Source organism: Eulemur rufifrons, chromosome 15, assembly GCF_041146395.1.
Source record: "Eulemur rufifrons isolate Redbay chromosome 15, OSU_ERuf_1, whole genome shotgun sequence".
Taxonomy (NCBI): Eukaryota; Metazoa; Chordata; class Mammalia; order Primates; family Lemuridae; genus Eulemur; species Eulemur rufifrons.
The window spans coordinates 65,071,390-65,084,299 of record NC_090997.1 but is presented as its reverse complement, the minus strand read 5'-3'; the positions used below and the strand labels follow the sequence as shown (position 1 = coordinate 65,084,299).

The window sequence follows — 12,910 nt, the reverse complement described above, 5'->3', positions numbered from 1 at the left end:
GAGTGAAAAGAACAAGCCAGTTGCAGGAGGCAATGTGAGGAAAACCCAGAGCAGAAAGCCAGATGTTAGCAGGAGATTTATTTCAAGAAAAATTGAAGGAGAAAAGGCGCCACTGACGCCTCATTATGTTATATAAGTGGCAATTGTTACCATAAATATTATTTTAAGTTACTTAAAAATTATTTTAAGTAATTTTCAAAGAGAAAAATTAAAGAGATGTTCATCAGTATTAATAAATATAATCGTGCCCAGACCCAATATTTCCAAAGGAAAATCTGTATCGCTTTAAGGGTTATGAGTGCTCTTGTTCCTTTTAATTATACAAATAAAGAGGGCTATTTATTAGCAAGCCTACTAAGTAATTCAACACACTCCAAGTCTGTTGGTGTCTACAGTCCAAATAAACATTTGATGAACGGAGTTCAGGGACAGTTATTCGGGATCTGTGGGTGGAGTATTGGTTTGCACCCATGAAGCCCATGAGGAGTGCTGACGAATAGCCTCACAAATGTGATGTCAATATTGTGATAACCCGCCACTCTTTACGAAATTAAAGGAAATGGCTTAAGAGTGGTCAGGACAGCTCTGTGCTCCTCGGAATTCCTCAGGACCTGAGTAATGGCCTCAATGGCCTGTTTCATTGGTGATTAAATTGAGAGCCGGAGTGTTTTGTAAGCTGGACAAAGCATGGCAGACACAGGTCCTAAGCAGTAAGCACAAAGGTAGCTCTGAGAACCAACTAGGAGAGACCAGAACCATAGTCTGTGTTTAGCTGTTGTCCTAGCTTTTTTATGCCAGTCATAAGAAGAAATACCTTTGAACTGGATAAAACCTCTGAGGAATGTTGAAACCACTTTCCTAATCGAGCTATGGTGAAATCACTGTCAAAATCTAAACGTTAACTTTGCCTATTAAAATGTGGGGAATTTCAATTACGCAAACAAGAGCTTAGAGATACCCAAGGGAGGATACATGGGTAATTCTCTCCAGATTCAAGTAAAATCAATCAAGAAACCAACTTGTTGGTAACTGCAACACATTGCATAATGCATTTAACTCATTTTGGTACTTTGATTATAGGTTTACATTTGAAAAATCAGGGCTTGTTAAGCCTTACCTGAAAAAATCTAGAGCCAAAGTTAGCAATACCTTAATTTAAGATTGCTTTCCAACTCATATATTTTACCTTTTATTTTTTTATACACAGAAAAAAATGGCCTGTGAGATGTCTACTCATTTAATAAATTCATATGTTCTCAGAAGTCATTTCCTCCCTAGCAAAAGCTAATAATATTTTTAAACAGATTAAATCGTGTTGGTCCCCACTAGAAGATCATTGAATATTGTCTGATTCTTAGATCTGCCCAACTTTTAAGCAGATTGAAGTCAGCATGGTGCAGAACCCATAGACTCTGAGTAAGGGCACACAGCTTTAGCTCCCAAGTGAGCATGAAATTCTATCTTAAGGTGATCTTTGTCATTTACCAAAACAAAAAACAAAACTCAACTAAAACGAAAACTAGAGGTAAAATCATTGTTGCCTGGAAACAAGAGAAAAGTGGATTCATTATATACATACAAACACCTAAGCAAAAAGATTATTTAATGTGGGCTGTTAAATTTAAAGAATACTAATTTAGAAGGTAGCAATGACTCTGGACACCAGTGAATGAATTTAGAAGGTTATTGCTTTTGTATTACGCTTTCTGTTTTAAGCCTCAGGAAATTAAAGCAAAAGTTGGTGAATCAAAATTCTAAAAGTTTAATTCAGAAAGCAAGATGAGTTGAGTCAATAGTTGTAAAATGTTTGTAGATCCTTAGTTGAAGACACAATACAATTATCTATTCCAATTATAAATTGGATCCTATTAGAATAGGCACCCAGGGGTGTAGAGTGAGTTCTTTGTAATGAAATTTTGTTATAAGTAATTTATTATAATTTGGTAGAGCTGGAGATTAGGGTCTGATTCTTTTCAGGGCATAAGTACCTACTCAGAGACCTCAGGATGGCAACTTCAGGCTTTTCCTAAATTTTATCAATTTTTTCCATTATGGTTTTGTTTTAATGAGTAATTGGGGACCTTAGGTTCCTAGAGAATGCTATTAGAGCATTTAAGTTATTTAGTAAATCAGACTTTTCAACAGAAAGTCTAAAGCTCTCAGAGAGATTCGGTGTCTATGCAAAAGTAGTGACATATGGTTAAGTAATTAGCTCCTCTGTGACAGTATTTGGGAAACAGTGAGATTTTTATGAAAATTTTTAGCCTAAAATTTTATTTGGTACTCACTTTGTGTAGTAACTCCAAATGACTTTCAACAGTTTGCCACACCCAAATGATGCAGACTGGACTATCCTTCAAAAGAACATGATTTAAACATTTTAAGAAAATTCAAAAAATGTTCTGGGCCGGGTGAGGTGGCTCACACCTATAATCCCAGCACTTTGGGAGGCCAAGGTGGGAGGATCACTTGAAACCAGGAGTTTGAGACAAGTCTGAGCAAGAGAGACACCCCTGTCTCTACAAAAAAATAGAAAAATTAGCCAGGCCTGGTGGTATGTGCCTATATTCCCAGCTACTCAGGTGGCTGAGGCAGGAGGATCACTTGAGCCTGGGAGTTTGAGGTTGCAGTGAGCTGTGATCACACCACTGCACTCTAGTCCAGGTGACAGAGCAAGACCCTGTCTCAAAACAAAAAAATGTTCTGTCTACTGACAGTACTATTGATATGAGTCCAGTGCTCTCAAGGGGACTTCTTCAAATGAGGACAAAAATGATCAGTTGTATAAATATCATCCTCTTTATTAAAAAACAATCTTAATTCATTATTACTATATCTTATGAAATAATCAATATTGTGACTAAATGATAAAGTTCTAGAAATAATGCTTTCTGCAATGATAAGAATGTATACTGCCATCCCAGTTCCTTTAAATATAAATGGCCCATGCTGAAACACCACAATAATTTCCTCCTAAAGTTCCATCTAGTTCTAATTTCTAATGTACAATAAGACAAGTACAAATACATCAATGTTTACTCCAAGCTGGACCTCATACTAATCATAACAAAGTAAGCAAATGGGAATTTTCATGCTTATTCTGCAAAGGCAGAAGTAAATGGTATTGATTAATTCAGTCTTAATGGCAGAGCGGGAGGCAGGCTGCAGTAATAGAGCCGCTTAATAACAGAGAGCTGTGAAGGTCTACAAATGGAAGTAATTGATCAAAATGACAATCTGGCTAAAGTAAATTGTTTAAAAAGTAAATATTCCCATCCAATGGTTTTTATATATTAATAACTATATGTTTTTAGGCATTGTGTGTATTATTAAAGATTTTTTTCTGATGTTTAAAGGAGATATTTTATGTTTTTATCCATTTCAGCCTGCTTTGGAATGTTAATAACAGCAAAAATTTGGAAATAACCTAAAAGTCCACAAGAAACGTTGGGTTGAAAATAGTAAAGGTATACCAGATGGTTAAGAGCTGAACTGTGAAAGAAAAACAAAAGATATAAATCCTGGGTTCACCATCTCTTATCTGTGCTACTTGGTCTGAGTAATAAATCCCCATAAGCCATAAAATCCTCATCAGTAAAATGACAACAGGAGACTCTACCTCACAGGGCTATTGCGGGGTTAGATGAGAGCATTATGCAACATGACTGACACAGAGACTTAAACATGGTAGATATTCACGTTCAATTAATTAAATGTTCAATTAAATAAATAAACTTTATGTATGCATTTAATTATGAGGGGCAGCAAGTTATAGTGAAAAAAAGAGCAAGATTTGAATCATTCTGAACCTCTTACAAAGTTGTATGACATTGATGGTAACTATATCATCATCATCATTATCCTTGTTATTACTATCAATTTTTTAAAGGCCATGGCCCCATCCCAGAAGGTACAGATCTTCTGAATGCTAAGATTTCCCACCCATGTGTTTTTACAGTTGTCTTCTATAGGACAGTCTTCTCATGTTCAAAAGGGGGTTTAATGTGGCATCTAAAAATATAAGGCTTTTCTCTTGCTCTCTTGAACATATACACATACAAACACCATCTTTGTTTGGTAAATTGTGGAGAATCTTCCAAAAGAAAATAGACAGACACTATTTAATTTGTGGGAAGATCATTCAGCTTTCACAAGCCACTAAACAACACAGGTGCTAGAATTACTATGAAAAAACATTTTTAATCAGGAGCAAAACAATATAGCTCTGCTTTTATTCTTGAAAATATCTGCCTTTTAATATGATAAAAAGATCAATTTTACCAGTTCCTATGGAATTGCAAGAAAAGATTCAGTTAAAAAAAATAACAAGACTCTCTGGAGCCATGATGAAATATTTCCATATGAAAGAAATAACCTTAAACAGCTCTTCCTTCAGGATAGTCAAACTTCTCTTGAACCACATAACAACTCCATTACAGAGAACCCTCTGAAGTTCTACAACACAAGGCCCAAGGTGTCCATACATGTGATCTATCAGTGGCATCAGAAGTTCCCCATACCCAGGGCCTCTAGACAGATGACTTGGAAAATATAATTTTTGCAGATACTAGCAGCAAAGGAATTTACCAGATTTCCATGTCCCCCATCCTCTTGGAAGGGAGCCAAATGACTGCTCAACACAGTCCTATTCCTGCCCCTTTTTCCTTCCCATCTCCCACAGTACACTGGAGCCAAGTTACCCTTCACCCAAGGTCATAGCCTTAACCTGGGAAGTGGGTACATGGTTAATGAGTGACTCTCCTCCTGAACCTGGCACAACAAAAAGATTTCATTGTCCATATAATCCAATCTAGGCAGTGGCTGCTGGACTGTTGAGAAAGATTTGAGACCAAATCCAGCCCCAGCAGAGAGTGATGGATGGGTTATCAGCATATGCCACTGGTTTTCAATAGCACATGTGCCTCAGATTTGCTATCCTGGTCCAAGCCATTCAAATCACCAAGTGTTCATTGAGCAATTAACATATGGGCACTGTGAGAGATGCCTTCCAAACCTGATGAATGTTAGAATCTCTAGGAACTGTTAAAAATGCAGACCCTTTACAATTTTTCTGCAAATCTAAAGTTACTCTAAAATACAAAATTTATTTTTTTCTAAATGCAGATCCTTTGGCCTCACTGAATCAGAAGCTCCCCAGAGGACTGTAATACAGTCAGTTAGAGAACTCAGAAACCACTGTTTAGGAGGCTACTGAGATAACTAACATTTAGACCCTCACTACTCTTACCCACTCCTCTTATAATTGAAGCCCTGCAGTAATATCAAACTGCCGGTTGCAACATATTCATGGGTCATCTGATCGATTTTATGGCTTGTGACCAGTATATATTTTTAAATAAAAGAGAGAAGTTTAAGGTACGTCACACATAGTAATTATTGCTTTGTCAGTCTTGTTTCTGAGATACATATAAGTTCATATATCCATAGCTATATCCATATCTGTATCAGTATAGGTATGTTACAGATACCAACGTAGAGATAGAGATGCCTATTTGTGTACTGCCTCACAATGAAAATATGGGTGTTTTACTTTGAGACAAAAACCAAAAAAACATGTGAAATTAAATGGTATAAATAGAATGCTTCCTGCTGAAGTCTTAATGCCTTTGCCCCTCTTTTGTTCCCTAGAGGAAACTAAGATAAAGGCTTACTATAAACCACAGACACTCCATTATAAATTATAAATTGGTCCCCTCACAGCTTTATATCTCTAACTTGGAAAGATGAAATCTCTTTGCCTTTTCTTCATGGACAAATGTCATTATTCTCTCTTAAACTTCCTCCAAATGGAATATATTAAATTTTAGTCTTTGAGTCTAAATTGATGGTGTTTTTATACTGTGAATGGTGTCTAGTGATTCTTTCTTTACAGAGAAAAAAACCAAGAGGAAATGGGTTTGCATAGCAGTCAGAGGGACTCCAGCCAGATATAATGAAAAATTTCCTGGTAGCCAGAGCAGTACAAACTACAATGGGTCTATGGGGGGGAGTGATGTGAAATCTCGGTTCTCTGTAAGTCTGTGGAAACAAAGCAGATTGTTATCTGTCTGGAATTCTTTAGATGTAAGCCTATCTGACGGGCAGGGAGTAGACTTCCAGGCCTATAATGCCATTTTTTGCCTGCATTGCTGAGACATTCCAAAGAAATATCAAATATATATCCATAGTTCAATCGCATAAACTAGAAATAATCACACAGTGTTTCTCCACTGGCGACACTGGCGACACTGGGGGAGGGCAGTTCATGATTGTGCAGGTCGACCGGTGCATCGTGGGTAGTTTAACATCCCCAAAAGCCACCTAACATCTCTGAGTCTCATTATCTGATCACTAAAATGAAGGAAAGCAATGTGTTCCTCCCAGAGTTATGAAGATAACAGAAATACATATATGAACGGCACCCACACAGGATCTGACAAGTGTAAGAACTCATTCACTTTCTTACTCTTGCCTTTAATATGTTAGCATCTGAAGAAATACAATTTTTTAAGAGGCCAACTTTGTGAAAGACTCAGCTCTAAGTTATTATACCATTACCAATAATTTCTGAAACCAGAAGTCTTTATTTATAGGGAACACAGTGCAATTCCTCATCCTGACTAATTCTCAATGTTGGTTTTATTTGTTTGTTTTGTTTTGTATTGTATTGGAAGAAAGCGTTACAAAATTTCCTTCTCCCTTGCTCTTACCTAATAACTTCTTATTCTTCCTTAAAATGATGGGATAGTGTTAAGGGTGTTCCTAGTCTCCTGAAAAGAAGAGGGGAAAAAAAAACATGTAACAAAGAAAATGATACATACATCACCTATCACTGAATGGTAGTATAAACAGTACGTTTTAGTATGTTTTGTATGTCTCATTCAGTATGATCATTTTAGAAATGTTTAGATCGTTTAATAATCATCTTCTCTTATTCTTCGCAGAAAACATTGACCCAAAGGATCTATTCAATAATTAAGATGCTCCTTATGTGTCTGTTACAGCAATGTGGCGCTGGATTCTTCCGTGCCCCATCGGGAGAGTGTGAGCCTTGTGACTGCAACGGCAACGCCAACGAGTGTCTGGATGGCTCTGGATCCTGCGTGGTAAGTCAGGGGCACCTGCCACTCTCCACATTCTTCTCTGGGCCTTTGTCTCTTGGGTGAAAAAAATAAAATATTCCTCCTGGATGTTTGAGCTACATCAGAGCAAACTGCCAATCAAGCTCTCTTTTTTCCCCACCCTTCAGCTTTCCCTGTAAAACATACCGTGTAAACTACTTCTGATTTTAAGTGGCCACCAAGGCATAGGCATGAATGTGCATGAGCTCCGGGAGATTCCTGCCTCGCCACCCTCAGCAGCTGGTTCCCTGCTGTGGCCCAGTGCGATGGGACTGAAAATAATACACACAGGAGGAAAACATCCATCCAAATTCCTCTGTAATCATATAGTTTGCCATATGTTTGGCTTCATGCCACGTAAACCAGGAGAATAAAACAGTTGTTGCATAGCCTAGTTTAGAGCTTAAGGTAATCAGGTCTATAGATCAAAATTAATTTTTAAAAAAATTTAAGTTTGAACCAAATAGGTAATGAAAATGAAATCTTTGGCCTTGTGGTCTTTGTAAGTCTGTGTTCAAGTCCCCAGGAGACTTTTTTTCCCCTTAACTAAATGAATTCTCCAATAGACTGTTCTTCAGTGAAGCGTACAGAGACTTATGAAGGAGATTGAGAAGCCTTCTAGCAGAAAAGTACTTGCTACATATTTCCTATTTTCAGTGAGTGGACTGACAACTTAGTGAAAATGGATATTGAAATATTTACCAGAAGTGGCTTCGGTAGAAGTCATAGCGGGCATTTTTAGAAACTTGTGTTCTAAAACTGTGTGTTCGTTCATGAGCTATATAATACAGCAGAAAAATTCCATTCTCCAAGTTCCTATCTAGCAATAGAGGCTTTCCTAAACTACAAGAGTATTTTTGCATACACTATAAGAATACTTATTTAAATATACTCAAAATTAGCATAGTTGTCCCTATTAAACAGATAATTTTGATTATAAGTGGCCTCTAAGGCCACTTCACAACATGAAGATGCTATTTTACTCACACATTACATTAAGATGCAAATTAGAATGTTTTCATTTATTTTAAACCTAGAATTTGCCATTTTTCTAGGGACAGAGAACTAAGTGGCAAAATACTAAGCATTTCTATCTCTTTGTAGTGTTTGTTTAGTCCTGATATTTCTGTTTTCCCCTTCCCCCATCTTCTTAAATAACCACTGCATCCAGGATGTCCTCTGTAGCGGTGTAGGCATCTGCAGCTGCCAAAGTCTACCCTTTTCTAATGCTTCCATCTCCGGTTTCCTGTTATTTTAATCCCAGTGACATTTAGGGAAAAAAATCCCATGGATACACTTGAACTAATAATGTACATCTCTGATAATTTGACCAGTTAAGGCTGTTTGTTATCTGGTTTATTAAAATATAAGGCAAAGGGACTGTCAGTCCCCTCGGCTGCTGTTAGTTAGGCAGTCGATAAGGGGGAAATAAGTCCCACCTGCCAGTCCCATTGCCTATGGAGGGCCATGACTAAGCCACTCCTTTCCACAGTGACGTGGTCAGAATAGGAGCAATCATGGTTTTATCTCTGACCCAGAAATGAGCTTCTGCAAGGGACAGTCATCATGCGACTCTTTCCCAGTTCCTGGGACATACGAGGTTCTAATAAATGTTTGGGAATGGGCTAGGGTGTAAACATTTACCTGCACACTCAGAGAAGTTGCCAATCTTCCTACAATTACTTTGGTCCAAGACAGAAAATAAAAACAAAAAGAAATAGCCATTCTAATCATCTGAACTGTTGTTCCCCTATCCTGCCATGTCTAGAGGGAAATATCTTTTTTCCCTGGATTTAAGTAATATATGCTCAGCGTAAGAAAATCAACAAACAAAAAATATATAGAGATACTGCGTTTGAAATGCAAAGTAAGAATCACCTACAATCCCATCCCCCAGAGCTACACGTATAGAAATATTCTTATACATTTAATGTAGAAAGAAAAAAAGATATAATTTGCATTTAATTAAATGTAAATGAGGGAACAAAAAAGGCTTGCAAATGTAGAAAGACTATTTTGTCACTTAGCTGGCAAATATGTTAAGTCTGTGGTGTCATACTGGAAGCAAACTCATTTTTTTTCTGTTTGCTTTGGCATCTCTGCCCCAGCCTACTGATGGAGCACACCCAGGTTCTTTAGCCCCCACCCCATTGCTCATTCTCAGCTCTCATTAGGGAAGCAGAGGCTCCAACGCCAGCGTTTCCTGGTAGCTTCCTGCGGTCACTGGCCTTTTAATCAGTTCTTACAGGTCACCTGACTTAACTCATTTCTCCCATCTCCCATAAGCACCCAAATATAAAAGGCCTTCTTTCAGTCCATTTTATCTTATTTGGCCTCTATTTTGAAGGCTTATAAAATCTGTGTATCTGCCTCGTCCACCCTGAACTGCTTCAAATTCTTCCTCAATTCCAATTCCAATTCCAATGTCAATTTGACATTATAATTTACAGACTGATTTTAACTAAGCCATTTGAACTAAGCTGAGCTAAACTGAATAAAGCAACAAAATATGGAGTAGACAAATTAACTACCATTTTAGATACATCATACAAGCAAAGCAATTTCTTCACTTGTGGAACACTAATCTTTCAAATACAAAAAGGTGACCAAGTGAAAAACAGCATAGGAATCTAATACATAGTGGGTGTCTTTCCAATGGACCACTTTGCAGCTTATCAGAACTGGAGTGCAGTGGACAGGGTTCTCTGCTGGGTCAGCTAAGAGGGGCCCCAAAGGTCAGGCTATTGCCATGCATATGGCCGGCCCCCTAGGAAGGTTCCAGAAGGAGGCACAAGATAGGGATTGAGGGGAAGAAGCAGGTAGAAACAGACAGGTGGCTGGTGGCAGGAATGCCTGGTCACAGATAATACCAGATCAAGAAACTAAACACAAAGAACCAAGAAGGGGACCTAACTAAGGGCAGTTACTATCTGAAAAACTGGTGCTTAGTCATTAGGAGAAAGCCAGGAGCCCAGCGACCAGAACTAGAATGGAGCAAATCTGATCTGAAGTTTGCCTCTACACAGGGCTCATCCAAATGAACTTCTAGCCCACCCTATGCACAATGAAGAAGAGAAGTAATCCAGCATATTGAAGGCTAATGGATTTTTTGTTAATCTCAAAACCTAATTAAAACCCTATTCAGAAAAGCAAAACTATTACATCTCTAATTTCAGCATGCTGACAAACACACGAAGGCTAACCTGATCCTTTGGGGCCCTCTCCCTGCATTGTATGCTGGTGCTGTGACCAAGTAGGTGAGAGACATCATTTCTCACATGGAGGAGACACAGCTGGTGTCCAAATGTCATGGCTAACACTTATCTGCAATGATCCTCTAGATGCAGCTTTCTTAACCACTGGCCAAAGATTCAGAATGCGTATTCCAATTTTAAGTGGGCTAAGTCTTATTAAAAATTAAACTTTTCCCCCCAACAACATACTTATTTATTGTTGTCATTTTTGTTTTCTGTTTTTCTAATGGCAGAGCACAGTAGGCAAAAGGACATTTTGCAATCTCAGAGTAAAAGATTTTCAGAGCTAGAAGAAACTGACAGGCCAGTTAGTCTAAATCTTCATTTTACAGACAAGGGGACAGAGACCCAGGAAGGTCAAGTGACTTGTTCATAGTGGACCAGCCAGAGAATGGCAGAGCTGGGGACCTTTTCTCCTTGCCCTCAGTACTCTCTGTGCCCATCTCCCAGGATGTGCATTGATGTCTTTTAGGGAATTTCACAGCAAACCGCTTAAAAAAGGCGGATAAGGAAAGTTACTACTTGCACTCTGAGCATTTAGAGGTTGGGAGAGATTTGGTGCTTTGCCCTTGAGGGTAATTGCGCCCTGTGGCTGCCATGGCAGAATTAACGCCCTGACAAAGAATCCAAAGCTTCTATCAAGCCATAAGGGGACAGAATTGGGAATTAGTTCATTTTTGCAGCTTAATAGTCATTTCAGGCACAAAGAATGGCCTAACATCTTACAATGGGCCTATTTTCTTCTGCGCAGATGGACTTCATCTGTCCAATAAGGACTCAGAAAAATTTGACCCCAGTCTACAAGCAGCCCTGCCGGACTGCTGTGGCTCAGGTCAGGGTAGTTGGGTAAGGCTCACTGGTTTTCCCTGGGATGGGAGATTGCCACCAACTTTGAGCTAGCTTTGAGTGCATCTTAATTTCCTTTATTTGCTCTAGACACTAATTCATTAATTCATTCTTTTCTCTTTTCCTTCTTTTTTTTTTTTTTTTTGCCAACAAATATTTCCTGAAAGCTTAGAACAAGACACAGTATTAAGAACTGTGAGGGAAATATGTTAACATCTTGTTGTCTGCATATTATACTTCATTTTTCAGTTTCTCATTGATCTGTCAAGTAGTCTGAACTAGCCCCTAAACTTTATTCTGCTAACATAATTCTAATCAGAGACCAAATATTGTTCATACCCAATGCTCAGATGGGCTTCATCTGTCCAGTAAAGACTCAGACAAAACCCTGAAGGTTGTTCAACCAAGATAGCTATAAATAGTTGCCCATATTAGGGTTCCTCCCTTTTGACTAATGTATTATATTTCATTTGAAGTTCAAAGTGTTAGTAAGATAGTCTGCTACCTTCTAATGCAGTCAACTTATGACTGTTTAGAAAAGGAGCCTTTTCTCCAACAATATTGGAGAAGCAGTGTAGTTTGGAAATTAACAGACTGCTTCTGGAGCCAGAGTGCCTGACTTTGAATCTCACTTTTGCTGCCTACTGTCTGTGTGACACTGGGCTGTTTACTTAAGCTCTCTGTGCTTTCCTTTCTTCATATGTCAAGGAGTGGGGGGGATAGATTGGGAGGATTAAATGAGTCAATCCATGTAAGATGTGTAGAGCATGGCCTCGCTATTATTTTATTCTGAATCTCAAATATACCATAAAGACAAAAATAAAGAGCCCACAGTTCAGCCTACTGCTGCTTCATGTTGCCTTCCCCATGATGCCTCCACAGAGCACCATTTTTAGAAGGTAGTTCCACTGAAACTTTCATACATCTGTGTTACTAAGGCAATTGCTCAAATAGGAGGGTGCCTCTTCAGTGGTATTCTAATTATAACAGTATAATTTTTCACTGAAAGCCCAATTCAACCTTTATACACATACACGCTTATGAATGTGGAGATGAAAATATCGCAGAGCTAATAGCTTTGCCTTGTGCCATCTCGTCCAATCCCGCAGAGGAAAGCTGTCTGTGCATTGGCATCACTGCCCCTGGCAGAAATGAATCATCAGCTCCACAGCTACTGAGTAACTAACTACTCCATTCGAGTTCACAGCAATACGGCGCTAAAAGTGTTGAGGAGGGGACTCTGAGGCTGGGAATAGGTAATAGATGACAATGTGGGTGGTGGAAAGTGGGAGGGATTCCAGAAGGGAGAATCAGGGAGGACTTGCCAGAGATTTTGAAGCCTGCTGCAGACCTTAAATGATGAAAAGGTATTCCAGGCAGAAGGATCAGCCTGTCCTGTGCTTTTTTTTTTTCCCTATTATCCTTACTACAAGTGGAAAAATCATGCAAATAAACCTGCTTACTATTTTTGTGTCACTGTCCAAGACACCAATCCATTAGCAGAATGTTTATCTTTCTACCTTACCTGTTTATGCTACAGCCTCACACACGGTTTTCCTTCCAAACCCAGAAATCCTTATTGTTCCTATTGTCATGGATAAGCACCAGAGGATATTGATTGATTGATTGTTTTGTTTATTTTTTCATTTCACATTCATTCCAAGGCAGGAAGCTGAGGCTTCTGGAACA

At 38.5% G+C, this 12,910-nt stretch overlaps 1 protein-coding gene across 2 annotated transcripts in view; it reads left to right on the top strand.

Moving 5' to 3' along the window:
- LAMA4 (laminin subunit alpha 4) overlaps positions 1-12,910 on the top strand; it is a 133,744-nt gene that overhangs the window by 27,314 nt on the left and 93,520 nt on the right. For both annotated transcript variants that reach the window (XM_069489006.1, XM_069489005.1), the window contains exon 2: positions 7,005-7,106. In XM_069489006.1, the coding sequence (XP_069345107.1) occupies positions 7,005-7,106 (102 nt within the window). The remainder of the gene's footprint in view (positions 1-7,004; positions 7,107-12,910) is intronic.